The following is a 19651-nucleotide window of genomic DNA, read 5'->3' on the forward strand; positions in this document are numbered from 1 at the left end:
TTTTTTTTTTCAATTTTTTATTAGCTATTTTCTTCATTTACATTTCAAATGCTATCCCAAAAGTCTCCTATACCCTCCCTCGGCTTTTTGTTTTTTAAGACAGTTTCTCTGTGTAGTCCTGACTTTGCTGGATCTCACTCTATAAACCAGGCTGTCCTCAAACTCAGAGATCCTCTGAGTGCTGAGATCAAAGGTGTGTGTTTCTGTTTGCCTGCCAACCCCCTCAGTTAGATCAGCACTTCCTGTGGGAAGTATCAAGGTTGAATCTCATTCACCTTTTGTTTTTTACTAGGGCCTAATATACACCTTGCCTCTTTAATAGTTCAGCTATATCTATGGAAGGCTGTGATTATTTATTTATTTGGGGTTGGGGGGGTTGAGACAGGGTTTCTCTGTGTAGCCCTGGCTGTCCTGGAACTCACTCTGTAGAACAGGCAGGCCTCGAACTCAGAAATCTGCCTGCCACTGCCTCCCAAGTGCTGGAATTAAAGGTATAACCCTGACTAGGGCTGTGATTCTTGATTCTCATAATCCTGGCAAGTGTGGAACAGACCTACATGTAAAGATTGTCTTCAGGAATCCCTCCTTTATCTTGGCAGATATAGTCTGGGTTTAAAAAGACCAGAAATAACTTGGGTCTGGTGACACTTTAGTAATGTACTATAAAATTTCTTCAAATTCTGGTGCATTGCGGGTGGGTACTGTGTAGTGTTGACTTGAGAAAACTTAATTACTGAATATTTATTTATAAAAGCTGACCTAGAAATCAAATTCTAGATCATGCAGATGCAGCTCAGTGGTGGAGCACATGCTTAGCAAGGTCCTGTATTCAATTCTTAGTGCAGAAATATTAAAATAATAAATAAAAGTTGTATACATTTATAAATAGAAAAATCGTTTAAAAAAAAAGAAGAGGCCATTGGCCTACAGAAGGAAACTGTGGATTAATACCAAGTATGAATAACTTCCATTGTGTTACTTCAGTAATGTCATGAGATGGGGGGTTTGTATTAATAGGTATAATGTCTGTCTCTCTAGGCTTAGGTTTTACCAGGAAGCCTAACACGAGGTGGTCAAAGAAGAGCTCGTGTGACTCCTTGGATTATCAAAAAACATCTAAAAGAAGAGCAGCCTTCTCTGAGGCCACCTCACCTCCTAAAAAGTCTAATAAACCTCATGAAATCAAGCCCTCTTCAGCTTTGGAAAGTCGAGTTAAAAATGGACAAGCTCAACCGTTTTGTGCCAAAGGTAGTGTGATTCTGAGAGCCTAGGACTCAGCTATGATGATCACAAATCTTGGTATGGAGAACGCACTTAGCCCTATCAGGAATGGGTTGAGATCTTCAGTGGTGCCCTCTGGGGGTCTGACACCAGTATACGTTAGGAGGTAAGCAGGAGTGTTGCCCCCTGTCATGGTTAGGAGGTATGCAGGAGCGTTGCCCCATCGTGAGCAACTTGAGATACGTTATGTGGCGAGAAATGAGTGCTGCAGAGAGAAGCGTACTGATCTCGTCTAACCAGACTGAGGATCTTTCCTAAGTAAAGGTTTCACAAAAGAGCTCTAGTAAGTTATGCTCCATGTCTCGGGCCCTGGGAATCTGTATTTTGGAGTGTTCTTTGAGTTTGGGTATGGTAGCGTACACCTGTAATCAGGAGGCAGAGGCAGTCTTCTTTTTTTGGTTTTTGGAGACAGGGTTTCTCTGTGTAGCCCTGGGTGTCCTGGAACTTACTATGTAGACCAGGCTGGCCTCGAACTCAGAAATCCGCCTGCCTCTGCCTCCCAAGTGCTGGGATTAAAGGCGTGCGCTAGCATGCCCAGCCTGATCATTTTGTTTTCTATCAAGTTGGTTTTTGATTTTTGTTTTCTTTAACCTGGAATCTACTCTTAAATATAGTATTAAAAAAAAAGATGATAAATCTAGGACAAGCTTTATAGTTTGGCACTTGAGTAGATAATTGTAAACTTAGATTTTTTTTCAAAACCTACTTTATTTAGGGTTCCTCAATGCTTCAACCTTCCCTTCTAGCCCACCAACCAGAGAGGTGGCAGTGGTAAAAAAGGTTAACAGGAAAAGGGCGTTGTGGACCTGTTTAGACGTAGGCCTTGGGGTGATTACACGGTTGGTTGTCAGGATGCCAGAGGTCCACATCAATAGCAAACACCAAGCACTAAATCAGCAGCAGCACCATGAGTCATGGATGTGGCCAGAAGCAACTGCAACACTACAAGTTCTTTGATGAGTTTCTCTCTGCAAAGTAAAGACCAGTCAAGCATTGCACGGGGTAGCAGTGCAAGAGTGTCCTCTGAATGTTCTATTTATATGTGGATTCTATTTATGTTCTTTCTAAACATCAGGGGCCCTCAGAAAAACATTACATGCCACAACTGAGTTGTTAAAAAAAAAAAAAAAGAATTTCCACTTCAGATAATGTTGTATAATAAAAATTTGACAGACTACAAATAGCATGATTTTCAATGTTTTCTTAAGTAGAAATTTCTAGCACCTTGCTCATAATAAGTTGCTCAATACATATTTTATACTGAGTGTATTTCTGCTAACTTTGAGACTTTGTAAACATGACAAATAAAAAAGGGACAAAATCTTTTGATGGTTAGTCCATTTTGTTCTATGATAGCAGTGTGATAAGTCTGATTTAAATGATGTGTTAAAATTTTGGATCTCAGCCAGACGTGGTGGCGCACGCCTTTAATCCCAGCACTTGGGAGGCAGGTGGATTTCTGAGTTCAAGGCCAGCCTGGTCTACAAAGTGAGTTCCAGGACAGCCAGGGCTATACAGAGAAACCCTGTCTCAAAAAAACAAAAAAAAAAAAAAAAAAAATAGATCTCTTTTATAAGTTTGTTAGCAAAGTTGAACTCTTTGCCAAGGTTAGTATAAAAGAATGGAAGCCAGTGAGACCTAGCCATCTCCAGTACACACTTTGGATCCTTGCTTCCCGAAATGCCTTCCTATAACCCTGATGTGATACCTTGCAGGAAGGCAAAAGAACAAGAAACGCACAAAGAACCCATACGTAGTTCTCGTGTCCATAGACGGAGTTCTCTCTTGACTTTGAAGCGGATTAGGCAACAGCTTTGGTAAGACTGCCCATTAAAAAGCAAAACAGCCTTGCTCCCTTCTGTGATAGCGTCTTGTACCTCCCTTAATGTCCCTTCTATTTGAAGGCCAGTACATTGATACTCACACTTTCACCTAGCATTTTGTACAAGTGTCATAGTCTGAAAGGGACCAGAAATGTTGACCTGGCCTTGTGGCTCCTTGGCTCAGGCCTGGTGTTTCAGCAAGACCGGGAATGTGGGATGCCTGAAAGCATTAATTTTGATTTTAATAGACCTTTTTGAATTTGAGCTTCTGAGCTGAATTTGGGGAAGATGAACATTTCTAATACTTATTTTCTCATGAATAAAATAGGGAATATATTTTGTTGAGGGATTTAGTGGAATATGTAATGCCTATATCCGAAATGAAACAAATGCCATATTTCCTGGTGGTGGGATAGACTGTAATACCTCTAAAGCATACGTTATGCAGTCATTGAGGCCTGTATACTAAATAATAGAAAATAATTAGTCTCCATCACTCAGCCTTCTAGATGGTGATGAAAGTGACCAGGAAGAGGAAGAGTCCGTATCCTCAGCAGAAGTGTCAGACTCCGAGAGTGAGGAGGAAGATGGGTTCATTCCCTCCCTCCCAACAAGAAATTCCCTGGGGCACTCCAGGACCCGGCAGACCCCCTCCAAGTCACCAAAGAAAAATGTAAGGTTCTTTTGCGTTTCTTTCCCAGTGATATGTCCCTCTTGTATGGTAAAGAATGGTTATGCCAAGACCAAACAGTAACAGTTGGATTCTTAGCTTATTTAAGAAAGTCTGTCCCTCAGAGGAGCAGACCTACATGAACTTGAGGACTGAAAATTAGTCTACTTAAAGATGAGCTTTTTACTCTTGTGTTCTTTTAGAAGACAGTGTGTTGCTATGTAGTCCAGGCTGGTCCCAGACTTCAGCATGTGCTAGCTCAAGGTGATTTGGGCTCAAGTTTCTCTCAAGGGCCAGAGTGAAATGGCCAAGAGCCCAGCCTCCTGAGGGGAGTCTAGACACTGACGTATTCTGGTGTTTGCATTTCCCTTGGCATGCATAGGGAACTGAAGCCCAGGTTGCACTTAATGCAGCTGAGAAACCAGGAGTGCTGCTTCAGTGTGGCAGTGACTATGCAATAGCAAAATGGAAGGAAGTTCTTGTGGAACTGTAGCAGCATTAAAGATGTTGGAGTCTTCTCGTACAGAGGTGGGTTTGAGAAATACCAGGGCAAAACATAACAGAACTCTTTAGCGTACAGTTAAGAAATGCTCACTTAGATATTGTTTTCCATTTTTCCAGATCAAGCTGGAGCTGAGGCTGAAATCTAAGAACAGGCTCTAGGGAAGGGAGTCTAGTAGATCCTATTTGAACTAGAGCCACATTTACTGTAGTATGTGTACAAAAAGTTCTCTCTTACCCTGGGTCTCACCTGGAGCATAATTAAAACATCTTGTAGACTTCTGGTACTTTTCCTTCGGGGGCTGTTTTCTCCCAATTGATGAATGACCTTTTAAACAATTAGAGTCTGCACATACTGTAGCTGGGGAACAATTGGAGCTATGACTGTTACTCCACTCCTGGAGGAGAAATGAGACAAAGCACTGGTCTGTTCCATAAAGTAACCCTCAAAAAAGAAAGAGCCTCTGGAGCTGGGGAAATGGCTCAGGGTTTAAAGAACTTTGCTTTCCCAGAGGACCTGAGTTTAATTCCCAGCACTCAATGCCAATTCACAACTGTCAGTAGTAATTCCACTGTTGGCAAACTAACTGTTCTTTTCTGATGTCTTTGGACACCAAGCACACACATGGTACACACACACACACACACAAATATACATATAAAACACCCCTGTACATGAAATATGGTTTTTTTGTTTATAAAGAAAGAATAGGCCTATGAATGAGCTCAGGGACAGGGATTTGTAGTAGAAAAATCTGATGAGGCTTTTTTTTTTTTTTTTTGCAAACTGCAAAAATGGAAGAATACCTGAGTCAAAGCTTACCCATATTTTCAAATAAAAAGATTTCAGGAATCACACATGACCTATGGCTCCTCTACACCCACCCCCCAGAGTAGCTTGTGATTATATATTATATATATAATATATGTGTGTGTGTGTGTGTGTGTATGTATATATATGTATTTGCTTTGAACTATAATTTAGTGGCAGATCACCTTCATAATATATATGAAGCCCTGAGGGTTTTGTTTAGTTTTGAGGTTGTCTAATTGTATATCTTTGCCCTGTGTCTGCTTCCTGGGTCCTAGGATTTGTGTGCACCACCATTCCTGCTGAATAATCTATATTTTTTTATTTCCTCAAATTAACTATTTTAATCCCAATTCTACATAAATATTAGAGAAAAGGGATCATGTTTGGACTATGAACATGTTTGATGTGAGCGGGTAGGGATGGGGGATGAGTAATTTTTATTTTATGCACGTAGGAGGTAAGATTACCTTTTGTCTTTTACCAGTTCTGGGTAGTTTTGTTTTATTACAGCCGATACTCTCTTTAAATACAGCCTAAACTTAGAACACCTCATCGTGCCACTCCTCAGATCCGAGACAGAAACTTGGCTGTCCAGGAGCCAGCTAGTGTGCTGGAAGAGGCACGGCTAAGGTAAGCTACTCAGGGGTCCTGCTTGGGGTAGACAGCAGTGATGGAGCCTTCCCTTCCCAGAAATTGAAGGTTGGTTGAGCCAGCACTATTATACATGCAGACGGGGGACAGTATGACAAGCACCTAAACAAAAACCTCTGGCTGATGGATGCACAGGAAGGAAACACCTAGAGTCCTGCTGCCATCATGTCTGGGGTGGGAGCTGTCTCTATGAGTGGTGCCCCTTAGTTTGAGAGCCCTAAAGAATTCTTTTAAAATGCCGGAACCTAGGTCCTGTCAGACATCAAGATTTTTGGAAAGTCGTAGGTTTGAGTCTACCCGAGTGGTTCTGTTGTAGAAGAGGGAAACTGGGTGGGGCATCATAGAGAGAGATGATAAGTGAAACATTCCCTTTTATCATATAGCTCCCATATAGGAATAGTAGACGGGTCTTTTCCCTTCTATTGGGTAGATGGTGACAGACCTTCAGGCCTTTCTGTTCTTCTATCTACCACCAACTGTAGGTTGCATGTGTCTGCTGTGCCTGACTCTCTTCCCTGTCCAGAGCAGGAATTCCAAGACATCTACAGCTTTGTGGAAAGTAAACTTCTTGATGGGACTGGAGGGTGAGTAGTGCTGCGGGGACGGGTGGGGTAGTAAGAGCTCTGTCTACCCAGGGTGTGTGCTAAGCAGAACCATTGCTAAGCCTAGGAGAGTAGGCTGCTGCCTTTGGAAGACTTGATAAGTCTAAGGTACTGGGTTTAATCCCCAGCACTACATAAAATGTCTATGGTGTTGAGGTAAAAGCTCAAGAGTTCAAAGCCATCCTTGGCTACATAGTGAGTTTGAGGCTTGCTTGGGCTATGTGGGATGTTTGTCTCAATTTTATAGGGGGAGGGGGTGGCCTTTGGGAGTAAGCTTGCACGATTATAGCCTTGACTGTAGAATGAATGTCCTCTAACAGGCCTAACTGACCAATTTCCTATAGTGTCGTCTTCACTACTCTTACTTGCATCTCAGGGGTCTTGCTCTTTCTGAACATGTGGGTGGCAGGGATTCAGCCTATGTATATTGTTTTCTTGCTCTAGGTGTATGTACATTTCTGGGGTCCCTGGGACAGGGAAGACAGCCACTGTGCATGAGGTCATACGCTGTCTGCAGCAGGCAGCAGACACAAATGATGTTCCTCCCTTCCAATACGTTGAGGTTAATGGGATGAAGCTGACCGAACTCCACCAAGTCTATGTGCAGATTTTACAGGTACGCTACGTTGTTTGGGGGAAACAGTTCCTTAGAAACACATGGGAAAGGAAAGAATTACTTAATTTTATGTGCACTTCACAAATTTATCCAGAGGTGGCAAAGGTGAGGCAGGCAGACTTTTTAGAGGTTAGATATTGATTGATTACATGCCAACATGGAAGGAGCCCTAGCTCACAGATGGCGTGGAGAGTGTCTTGGATTTGGATGTAGGCCTTGTTCTTTCATTCACTGTTAGCCTTTGAACAGATAACATCCCGCTAGGTAAAGGGACTAGAGTTAGAGGCAGGGTATAGGAAATGAGTAGCTGCTTCTTGTAGACTCATTACTCTTTACTACAGCCGTTGCTTTTCCCTTGTGCAGAAACTGACAGGCCAGAAGGCAACAGCCAATCATGCAGCAGAACTGTTGGCGAAGCAATTCTGCAGCCAAGGGTCCCAGAAGGAAACCACTGTGCTGCTCGTAGATGAGGTGAGGTTCCCGGGTTCTTGTCTGTCTCACTGCCGGGGTGCCCAAGCCATGTTGGGGAGCCGTCAAGCAGCTCAGGGGAGCAGGACACAGTACATAATGGGGTTCCTCGGTCCATGTTTCTTGGGTGGGAAATTGGAGTCTGGGACAGTTGCCGTGGTTCTCAGCCTCCTGTGTACCCAGATGTTGGGAACCCCGGGAGTTGGGAACCCCGTTCGAGCTTCCCCTCAGGGTGTCTTTGCGCAATGCAGGAATAAGGCTGAGCCCAGGACTGTGGTGGAACCTGCTTTGCTTCAGAGTGAGTGTCACAGCAGAGGTCTCTGCTGTGGCAATCCTTGATGAAGAGGTGGTCTTTGCTTGTCCAAACGGTTTTCTTTGATGGTGGATGTGAATGCATACACCTTACTCAGGGTGAACCAGGCATTAAATACCTTTTGCGGGAAGAAGTGCCCAGGAAGGGGATCCCATCAGCTGAACTGTTGGGGCCTAGCTAAAAACCTCAGAACTCCAGGGCTTTATGCTATGTGACTGATTGCTATCTATGGTCCTCTCAATGGGGTGTCGTTACCTGCTCCAGAACAGCTAGAGCTTGGCAGGGAGCTGGCTCCACTCCTGCTGTTCTCAATTCTGAGATTCCCTGGAGTCTGAGCCTGTTTGGCCTTACCCAGTCCTTCTGTCTGGTGGCATTGTCTACTTGCCCCACTGTGAGGTGCCCCAGGAGTACAAGAGAAGGGGTGGCTGCACAGATTCACTCTCCCAGGAGCAGATAGTGTGCAACTGAAGCCTGTCCATTGATTCCCTTACTGATTAGAAAGTGCCATGTGGACAGGACATGCACTAACTCAGTAGTGCAGGTTATCACTTTATGTGCTCTGGCTCGGTCTCTGAGTGACATTGTATGTATATTGTCTTTGGCAGCTTGACCTTCTTTGGACTCACAAACAAGATGTAATGTACAACCTCTTTGATTGGCCTACTCATAAAGGAGCCCAGTTGATAGTGTTGACCATTGCCAACACCATGGACCTTCCCGAGAGGATCATGATGAACCGTGTGTCTAGCCGACTGGTGAGTCAGGGTGCTCTGCAAAAGTGAAAATATAGAGCACCCGTAAATACGACTTTTGCTATAACTGTCATTTTTGTGCTGGAATGAAAAACTTTGCTTGCCCTTTTCTATAAATACTATACCTTGGCTTTCTGGTCTCACAAAGTACTGGAAGTTTAGTTACCTTTTAGAAATAAAAAGTATTGGGCTGGTGAGATGGCTCAGTGGTTAAGAGCACCGACTGCTCTTCCTAAGGTCCAGAGTTCAAATCCCAGCAACCACATGGTGGCTCACAACCATCCGTTATGAAATCTGATGCCCTCTTCTGGAGTGTCTGAAGACAGCTACAGTGTACTTACATATAATAAATAAATCTTAAAAAATAAAAAAATAAAATAAAAATAAAAGTATTTAAGCCTGCCACCTCTTCGGTACTTAGAATAAAGCAGAGAACCAGACCGACTGTCTCTGCCTTCGTGGGCTTATGGTTGGTTTGTCAGGAAGCACCACCATCAGACCGTGAAGAACGTGGTAAGGGAAGGTGGGAGCTGTGATTCCCTTACAGCACCTCTGTCTTCTTGGAAGATTCTAAAAAAATAAAAGTTTATAATAGAAAACAGGATAGTTTGGTATCTACTGACCTGCAGGGTACCCAGGTCAACTAGGCAGCAGCTGAAAGGAGAAATGGGAAGAAAGTAATAGATTATTATGTGGGACTTAAGGACCAAGCTTGAGGACCTGTGAACAATTTCCCTCTGCAATCTGTCATCTTGTGTCTTCAGGGCCTCACCAGGATGTCTTTCCAGCCCTATTCTCACAGCCAGCTGAAACAGATCTTAGTGTCTCGACTGAGGGATTTAAGGGCCTTTGAGGACGATGCCATCCAGCTGGTAGCCAGGAAGGTAGGTCATCTTCAAGCCATTCAGCAAGTCCCTACTGAACACCCACTGTGTGTGTCCTGGGCTGTAGGCTCTGAATGAAGAAAACTTTAGGAAGGACTATGAAAATACCAAAGGGTTGAGGGTGGTGGCACTTGCCTTCAATCCCGTGTCTGGCAATTCCAGGATTGAGTTTGAGCCTCTTCTGATCTCTATGGGAAGGAAGTTCTGGGTCAGCCAGGGCTAAATTTGTGAACTACTGTGTCAATGGATGGATGAGTGGGTGGGCGGATAAAATGAAGAAACAATTATGGAAGACTTGTATGATTGTTTAGAAGGCCACGAGGATTATGGGCTTATGTACAAGCTAACCTGAATTGATGCAAGGAACAAACTGTTTTGTGTTATTAAAGGGATCCTTTAGGAAGGACCAAAGCCCCGAAATAGTGAGGTGACGGTATAAGTTCAACCCTTAGAAACTGGTCAGTGTTGAGGCTTGCTTATATAGAATGATCTAGTCTACAGACAAGCTGTATGCAGAATTGCTGTGAGTACTTTTTGTTTTCAATATTCTCTTTCATTTTGTTTGGGCCTTAGCACAAGCTTTTGAATTCACACTGTTCACTACTAGGATGCTGTTTTACAGGTGAGGATGGTGCTAATGAGGAAATGTTTGCATGGCGCCTCTACCCATAGGATGTAGGAACCTAAAGAAAGGGAACGCCATGATACTTGTGTCACTTATTAGAACAGTGGCTTTGGTACACTCAAAACATTAAAAATTGCTTATGGTGGCTGGTGAGATGGCTCAGCCTTTGACAGTACTGGCTGCTCTTCAAGAGGTCCTGAGTTCAAGTCCCAGGAACTACGAGGTGTGTCTCATGACCATCTGAAATCTGATGCCCTCTTGTGGCATGTAGGCAAACACAAAATAGAGGATTCACACATTAAATAAATCCCAAGCTTTTTTTTTTTTTTAATTGCTTATAATTCATCTTATTTGCTTTAAAAGCACGCACCATCACGCTTCGCTAAGATGACTACTTTTAATGTCTTAGCGTATTATATACATATACATTATAGTTTTCTTGGAAAACTATAATTTTGGAAGGAATGGATCCTTTTAGAGATAATTCAGTGTGGTCTAGTGACAGGTGAGTTTCTGGTTGCTAACGAGTACTGGGAATATAAGAACTGAGAAAGAGGTCTTTGTAGGATGAAAAGAATTAAAACCCAAGTGATCTGGGTATGTATGACAGGGTATCCATATCAGCACGTGGACAGTGAGGAGGAGTGCCAGCTCAAGGCTAGCCTGGGCTACATTGGGATATCCTATCAAAACTAACAAGCAAATGGCAATAAAGCATTCAAGCGTTTTTCAAAGTCAGCTTGGGGAGAAGTGGAGAGTTCCTTGAGAAGAGGGGCTTGGAAACCGTAGAAGGATCAGCAGTAGCTACTGACATTGTGCGTTAGTTTCATGCACCTGTCTCAACCCAGGGCTTCTCCCAAATTTTGTCAAAGGCCAGGTTTGATACCACAAGGTAAACTGAGGAGGGCCGAGTGTGGAGTGGGTGATTCACTCAGCAGACTTCTCTGAGTGAATAAAGTTTGATTTACTGGGGCTGGCACTGCCTGTGAAAGGCAATATCATAAACTCTGAACTCTTTATTTGTTTGGGGGCCAGTGAGAAGTCAGAGAGAAGGGGGGGATCATACATATGTACATACATACGTTAATACACATTAATACACATTTACACATTGGGTGGATGGAGCAGAGCTCTAACAAACAAGCAGGCTCCAACAACTTTATTTTATTCTCAGCCTTTTAATACCACTTAAAACATTGAGTTCTCTGTGTAAGAAAAAGATTACTTTGTAGCTACACATATTCGCTAAAAACAATCACCACAAAAAACAGATTAAAATCATTATACAAGAGGAAATTATAACAGGATGATTGATTATGTATTATTCTTTTGAAACTCAGACCTAGCTAACATTTCCCATCTCTTTTTCTCTACCTGTTCAACATAGCTGCAAAGCAATAATATTTGTGGGTGTCCCTGCCCGCAAGGCTCCTCAGCTGCTTCGGTCCACATGGGCAGTGGAAATAAGAGACCCAAACAGGGTTCAGAAGCCCTGTGAGATGTATGGTGGATGACCACACTGGGACCACTTGTCAGTAGGCAGATCAACTTTATAAGCATTCAATCAGCCTTCAATCACCCTAAGTAAAGTTTGAGGGGACATCCAGGATGAGCAGGGGCCATTGGCTTGGAGCTCCGGGGACCTGGAATGCTTCATTAGTGTGGGGAAACCTTTCAGGAATCTCAGGGGCTGGCTGAACAGGATTGTCAGAAGAAAGGAAATTAATCCTATAAACATTCCTCTGATAGAGGCCAGTGTGGAGCTTAGAATTTCCCTGAGCTCAGAAGGAGAAACTTTTAATGAGGGAGTCCTATATTATGAGCTGAGCCTCAGAAGGCTATCTGGCCACTGGCAGACATCTACCTTAATTAGCAGAGTTTTCCTGCATCATTGTGTAGCAAAGTTTAAGCAAGCCAGTCCATCATAGCAAGTTTTTTCCTATACTTCGCTGAAGTCTTGTTCAGATTAACTGGCTAATCACCTGTCTTTTTTTAATTGTACACACTGCAATGTATGGCCCTATCCCTATATATGAGATCAAGGAACTCAGCCCAACCCAGAGTGATTGTGCTCTTTGAAAGAATGAGTGTGTTCAAACTTGTCCCAAGCCTATTTTTTCTTCCTAGTACTATTATGTGCTTTTAGTTCATGAAAGCTCACTGTCCTCCTTTTCTATCCTATGTAACCCTCACTATTCTACAAAGGAGGGGCAACATTCTACTCTTTTTTTTTTTAAAAAAGATTTATTTATTATTATACATAAATATACTGTAGCTGTCTTCAGAAACCAGAAGAGGGCGTCAGATCTCATTACGGGTGGTTGTGAGCCACCATGTGGTTGCTGGGATTTGAACTCAGAACCTTCGGAAGAGCAGTCAATACTCTTACCACTGAGCCATCTCGCCAGCCTCAACATTCTACTCTTAATTTTACCTTTTTTAGAAAAACAACTTAAACCATCTCATTAAACTGTCAACTACCTTAACTTTCTAAAACTATTTAAATCAAATCAGGAGTTCCAAAAATTCATTAATTCATCCAAATAGTATTTTATGAAAATTCATCTTCATGTTGATCTACAGGAAAATTGCCTAATAGAGTGGAGGGTCTTCCCGTGCCCAGTCTTACAGTGCTAGGTATGTGAGGAATATAGCAATGACAAACACAGACTGCATATCAACATCAAGAAGCAATCCTGTGCCTTTCCATTGGAGTTGTGCAAAATATTGTGTCTCCAGGAAGCTTACTTGCCTACTGCAGCTCCTCCTGCATGGTATCTGGCAAAATTTGACTTCTTTCCCTTCCCAATCTTGATTTTAATTCTCTTGGGCATTGATCAGGCCGTTCTCCCAAATTTACTACATTCTGAGGGAGGAATACTCCAGATATACTCTTCCCCTAGCTGCTGGTAACTGTCTCTCAGGGCACACAGAATAAGAACCCTTGTGTTTTGTTTGTTTCTGAGACTGGGTCTCTATGTAGTCTTTGCTGTTCTGGAACTCACTATATGGACTAGACTGGCCTTGAGTTCCTATATTTACCTCCTGCTTTATCACCATTCCCAGCTTCCACAGATGTCATATTAGGGCTTTAGATTCCCTAGAAGCTGGGGGTGTGGGTATTTGTGAACCACTCTGTGGCTACTGAGAAAAGAACCAAGTTCTCATAACAATAAGCATCTTTTCCATCTCCTCAAAGACTAACAACAAAACCCCACTTATTTCCTGAATAATAAAACGGGATTTCTACCCTTTCCACTGCTGTTACCTATAGAATCATGGGACAGCCGTTTGGGATGTAGTAATTGTATTCCAGTCATGAACATATATATATTTATTAATCTGTGCTCTGCTATGTGGCTCACTAGTTACCTCTCCTTCAGTTCTGCCCTGCCTCTTCTGTTTCTGGCTGTTAAACACCCCCACCCCCACCCCCACCCTATCTCTGCCACAAGTCCTACCTATTCTCTTTTTTTGTATAGGCCATCAGCTTTTTAGTAAACCAATCAGAAGATAAGAGAGGGAGTGTTAATAAAATTGATGTAGCCATCAATTTGGCTACAATACCAAAGTCTATCTGCACTCAGCTTTGTTGGCATAGAAATCAGCTTTTGAATAATACAAAGACAGTCTTTACACAGTGCACAAAGATGACCCCAACAAGAGCCAGTGGTTATTTACCTGAGATGGCAAGTGGACATGAGAAATAAAATATTCCGGGGCTGGCGAGATGGCTTAACGGGTAAGAGCACTGACTGTTCTACCGAAGGTCCTGAGTTTGAATCCTAGCAACCATGTGGTGCCTCCCATCCACCCTTAATGAGATCTAACATCATCTTCTACTGTGCCTGAAGACAGTGAGCAGGGCTGACTGGATTGGAGAGGGGTCCTCAAAATTCAATTCCCAACAACCACACGAAAGCTCACAACCATCTGTACAGCTACAGTGTACATCAAATAAAATAAAAATCTGAAAAAATAAATAATAAACGTTCCTTCTTGTAGGTAGCAGCCCTCTCTGGAGATGCCCGGCACTGCCTAGACATCTGCAGGTGTGCCACAGAGATCTGTGAGCTTTCCCATCTACATGGTAACTCTCAGAACCTGGTAACTGTGGCCCACTTAATGGAAGCTATAGATGAAATGTTCTCCTCGTCATATATTACTGCCATCAAGTAAGATGCATGCTTTGTGCATGCACTTCTGGGAGGGTCTGAGATGTCCCAGCTTAGGGGCTTTAGCAGTTGGCTTGTTTTTCAGACTTAACTCGTTCTATCCACATTGAATTAGAGAAAGTCTTAGGGGCAATCGGAAGGCAACACAATCCTTGGGTAGGGGCCGAATGCTTACAACTTTTATTGGGGCATTTATTGAGTACAAATACTACAGGAACAGACTGGGTTTGGTTTTTCATGCATATAATCCCAGCACTTGAGAGGCTAAGGCAGGAAGATTGTCACAAGTTTAAGTTACATAGTGATAGTTCCATGAAAGTCTGAACTACACAGTGAAACTCAGTAAGGAGAAGAACAACAGATAGGTAGTAGGGTGGTGGTAGAAAGTACTTGTAGCTCTTTACAGAAGACTCAAATTTAGCTCCCAACATAGACATGTCAGCTCACAGCTGCCTGTCAATTCTGGGCATCTGCCACCCTTTTCTGTCCTGCATGCAAACACCATTCTTTTCTTTTAAAGGATACACAAACAAGACACAATTATGTTTCTTCTTACTGAGGCATGCTCCACTCCCAAAATTCATAAGTGGGTTTTTTATCATTTCCATTCATTCTTTTATTCATTCATTCATTTATTTTAAGATGCAGGCGGGCGTAATTCTAGAAGTAGTCCCTGTGTTCGCCCATTTCCAACGAGCATTTTCTGTCAGTTTGATCCTGTGGGGAAAGTGTGGGGCTTTGTCAGGAGATACAGAAAATGTTCCCCAGGGTTTCTCTCTTCCGTGAGGCTCTAGAACTCCCATCTCTTGGTTTCCTTTAAGAAACGCTTCTGTCGTGGAACAGAGCTTCCTGAGAGCCATTCTTGCGGAATTCCGTCGGTCAGGACTAGAGGAAGCAACCTTTCAACAGGTAATTGGTTGAAAGTTTTTTTTTTTTTTTTTTTCTTTTCTGTCTTTCTAGATATGGGTGGGTCCAGAGTTCTTAGACTAGGGGAGAAATTAACAGGGGCTCAGGTTCTTTTGTAACTGAAGTGTTGGTCCGGTGTTCAGTTCTCCAGTACCACATCAACCAGGCTTGGTGGTTCATACTCCTGGGACTTTGAGGTAGAGGAGGGAAGGAGGTTTATAAATTGTGTCATCCTTGGCTCATACACACTTTGAGACCAGCCTGGAATATATGAGACCTTGTCCTTTAAACAAAGGAAATAACAAGACCCCAGAGTGACCTTTAGCAGTGCTACATTCCAGATGTTACTGTGCAGGCTCGAACTCTTAATGCCTGTGACCACACGACATGACTTTCTCTGCAGTTAATAATCATTTCATGCGGATCAACTGGTAAGATAGGTGCGGGACATCCCGTAACACTGAGGCTTTAACACCTGCAGTCTCTGCACTTGGAAGATGAGGCAAGGGGATTGACAAGAGTTTGAGGCCAGATTGGTCTACATAGTGAGTTAAAGTCCAGTGTGAGCTACAGACTTCAAAACCTTTCCTTTAAAAGACTAGAAAAGAGCGGGTGTGGTGGCACACGCCTTTAATCCCAGCACTTGGGAGGCAGAGGCAGGTGGATTTCTGAGTTCGAGGCCAGCCTGGTCTACAGAGTGAGTTCCAGGANGGCAGAGGCAGGTGGATTTCTGAGTTCGAGGCCAGCCTGGTCTACAGAGTGAGTTCCAGGACAGCCAGGGCTACACAGAGAAACCCTGTCTCGGAAAACCAAAAAAAAGACTAGAAAAGAAAAAGTGACATAACCTGCCTATTGTCACATAGATAAATGATAGAATGGCAAGGTTCAGATGAGCCGTGCCCTGTTCTACAGCTTGCATTTGTGCAAGGGCATCTACCGATGACGACACATTTGGTATCCAAGGCGTGAATGACTGTTTTGTCACTGGGTCTTAACTATGTAGCCTTGGTTGTCCTGAGACTCAAAGTCTCCTGGCCTCTGGCCTCTGCCTCCCAAGTGTGTGGACTACCAGGTGCTCCATTTTTGCAAAAGATGATCGGATAAAAGCCCGGCATTACTGTCTTTCCTAACCTTTACTTCGCTTTCACTTTTGCTGTCTAGATATACAGTCAGCACGTGGCTCTGTGCAGAATGGAGGGACTGCCATACCCAACCATGTCAGAGACCATGGCTGTGTGCTCACGTCTGGGTTCTTGCCGCCTTCTTCTGGTGGAGCCCAGTAGAAATGACCTTCTCCTTCGAGTGAGACTCAATGTTAGCCAGAATGACGTGCTGTATGCTCTCAAAGAAGAGTGAAGGACTTCACAAACTTCTGCTTTGTCTCAGAGCTTTATTTTATTTCTTCAGAACATGGAATTATAGCAGAATATACAGGATGAAATTGTTGTTATAAGTTTGTTATTTTCCATTATTTATTTTGCTTTTTCCAAAGTTTTGGAGAAGTTACGGTAACATACTATGTATATAAAGATATGTATACAAGATCCTTGTATCTATGTAAAATAGTTCTGGGAGAATTTGTATGAAGTTAGGTATACTGGTTGCCTCTGAGAAATACCTGGTGGGTTGTTCAGAGGTTACAGGAAAACTTCACTATATGCTATGATGTATTGGATTTTAGTTGATACAAAGTAAAATTGATTTTATAGAAAAGAACTGGTATGGTTTGGGGTGCATCACACTGACAATGCCCTTTGCAGGTAGCACTGGGTTCATTTCCCAATGATAAATCAAAGCCTTTAGCCCTTCATGGGGAACATCATGTAATCTCAGAATTCGAGAGGCTGAAGCAGAAGGATTACTGCTGGCAGGCAAGCAGGCACTGATCTTCAAAACAAAGTTACCGCTTATAAAAAACAAATCTTGTTGACAGAAAGTAGAAAGTACTTAAGGATAAGTTCAATAATGATGTGCTATGGACTGCAGATACCATTCATTAGTGAGGTGAAAGCCTGTTCCCCACGCTGCAATAAATTGGATATGGTGGCACACACCTGCAATCCCAAAACTTGGGAGTTAGACACAGAGAGATTAGAAATTAAAAGTCCTCAGCAAAGCAGGTTCGAGGCCAGTTTGCTCTCTGTTGCTGCAACACAGACATTATGACTAAACGCAGCTTTGGGGCAAAAGGTTTAACTTGGCTTACATATTCTGGTTACAGTCTTATCACCAACCTAGGCCATGCTGAGAAAACAGGTGGGAGGACTGGGTTACAAAGCATGTTCAAGGCAACCTGGGTAGATTAGGGAGACCCTGTCTGAAACTGAAACTTTTAAGATGGTGTCTCAAAAAGTTCCCTGGATTCTCTGGAACTAGCGATGTAGACCAGGCTAGCTTCAGAGCTCCACCTGCTGCTGCCTCTCAAGTGGGGATTGAAGGCATATGCCATTCCTTGACCAAACTGAAACAAATGTAAAACGATAGCTCAGTGGAAGGTGGTTTGTTGACAAATGAGAGAGGTTCTGGGTTCATTCCACTAAGTAAATACAAGGTTATGAACCTTGTGCATTCAACACATTACTGTGTCCTGATACATAGACTGCTGCTTGGGAACTTCATGAAATGAGTGAGCTGTGATAATGTCTGCTATTAGTCTTCAAATAGTTTATAAATTTGTAGCCAGACTTGATGGCAAAGACCTGTAATCCCAGCTACTCAAAAGGCTAAGACAGGATTATAAGCATAAGGCCTAGACTGTAACATCCTGAGCTCAAGATCAGCCTGAGCATCTTAGTGAGGCCCTGGCTCAAGAGGGCTGGGGATGCGGGATAGATTTCTGTGTAGAGAAATTGACCAGGCAAGCTAGAAGCCCTCGTCTATATCCCTTTTATTACACACACATTCTAATAAAACTGAGTTGAGAATCCCTATCAGGATATTTTTAAGGATTATTTTGTATGTATAATGTTCTGTGTGCATCTGTGAGGATGTACCACCTATGTGTACTCAGGAGAGGCCATCTGATCCCCTACAGCTAGTTACAAATGAGTGTGAGCAGCCATGTGTGTGCTGGTGACTAGAACTACAAAAAAGCAAGTGCTCTTAACTGCTGAGACACCTCTCCACCCCTGTATCAGAATATTGTTATAATGTCCACACCCACAATGAACCAAAAGGAAGAGTGAAGAAGTCCTTTATAGAAGAAAAGTGAATGATAAACAAAATGAGGCGGTTGAAATGGCTCAAAGGCATGAGTGTAAAGGCTCAAGTGGAGGCTCTTGCAGACGATCTGAATTTAGTTTCTAGAACTGAAGTCGGGCAGCTCACCACTCCAGCTCCAGGGGATTAACACTCACCACCTCCATGGCCACTGCACGCACACATACAGACACACAAATGATGTTTTAATTGCCAAAAGAAAGCACAGGCTGAGGGGGTGGCTTTTGCAGAGAACTTGAATTCCTTGCACCTACGCCTGGCAGCTCACACCTGCCTGTAACTCCAGCTCCAGGGTATCTGACACCATCTTCCAGACGCTCAGGGCACTTGCACTTGTAAGCATGCACACCTACACATGGATCCACACATAACCAAACAATTTTTAAATTTTTAAAAATCACGAAACTTGATGGGGAGATAGCTCAGCTGACAATATTTACTGCAAAAGCATTAGAGCCTGAGGTTGGATCTACTTTCTAGTAGGTGAGATGTGCATACAACCTGTCCTGGGAAGGAACCTCCACAGACAGAAGTTTCTAAAATAATTTTAACAGAACTGTCACATGACCCAACATACTGCTCCTGGGTATACAACCAGACAACTATATCCTATCAAAATTATTTATGCCCATCAACAGACGCAATGTGATATATAGATATAGATATGAGGTAAAGAAAAATGAAATTAGGAAATTTGCAGAAAAATGGATGGATCTATAAAATATATTAAGTGATAATATTGCATGTTGTCTCATGTGGATGCTAGCTTTCAAATTAATTACTCATATAGTGAAACAACAAAAGCAAACAAAAAAGCAAGTCCCAAAACAAAACTTTAACAAAAATCATAAGTTGGGGAGTGGGGTATGGCTCAGAGTAAGAGCTCTTGCTCTGTAAGCATAAGGATGTGAGTTTGAACCCCCAGGATCTACATATAAAGCTGGGCACCCAGGGACTGAGGAGGTGGCTCAGTGGTTAGAGACACTTGCAGCTCCTGCAGAGAGCCCAGGTCCAATCCCCAGACCCATGTGGCAGCTTACTGCCATCTTTAACTCTGTTTTCAGGGGATCTGATTCCTCTTGGCCTCCATGGACACTTTGCTTACATAAATGCAACCAAACACTTAGAAACACACACACACAAATAAAAATACAAAACAAAAACAGGCTACAGAGATGCTTCAGCACATAGGGTAGCTCACAAGACACTAACATTGTTAGTTTTCTTGAGACAGGGATTCTCTATACAGCCCTGGCTGTCCTAGAACTCCCTCTGTAGACCAGGCTGGCCTTGAACTCAGAGATCCATATGCCTCCACCTCCCAAGTACTGTGATTAAAGGTGTGCATCCC

At 43.0% G+C, this 19651-nt stretch overlaps 1 protein-coding gene across 1 annotated transcript in view; it reads left to right on the forward strand.

The window, feature by feature from the left end:
- The window catches only part of Orc1 (origin recognition complex subunit 1), a 31315-nt gene extending 14819 nt beyond the window's left edge, over nucleotides 1-16496 (forward strand). The window contains 12 exon segments of the mRNA XM_029476387.1: nucleotides 1039-1387; nucleotides 2997-3098; nucleotides 3606-3777; nucleotides 5622-5719; nucleotides 6223-6324; nucleotides 6787-6958; nucleotides 7322-7429; nucleotides 8345-8494; nucleotides 9256-9375; nucleotides 14006-14175; nucleotides 14997-15084; nucleotides 16243-16496. Coding sequence (XP_029332247.1) covers nucleotides 1039-1387; nucleotides 2997-3098; nucleotides 3606-3777; nucleotides 5622-5719; nucleotides 6223-6324; nucleotides 6787-6958; nucleotides 7322-7429; nucleotides 8345-8494; nucleotides 9256-9375; nucleotides 14006-14175; nucleotides 14997-15084; nucleotides 16243-16437 — 1826 coding nt within the window. The 3' untranslated portion in view covers nucleotides 16438-16496.
- Nucleotides 16497-19651: the final 3155 nt, after the last annotated feature.

Source organism: Mus caroli, chromosome 4 (assembly GCF_900094665.2).
Source record: "Mus caroli chromosome 4, CAROLI_EIJ_v1.1, whole genome shotgun sequence".
Classification (NCBI taxonomy): Eukaryota; Metazoa; Chordata; class Mammalia; order Rodentia; family Muridae; genus Mus; species Mus caroli.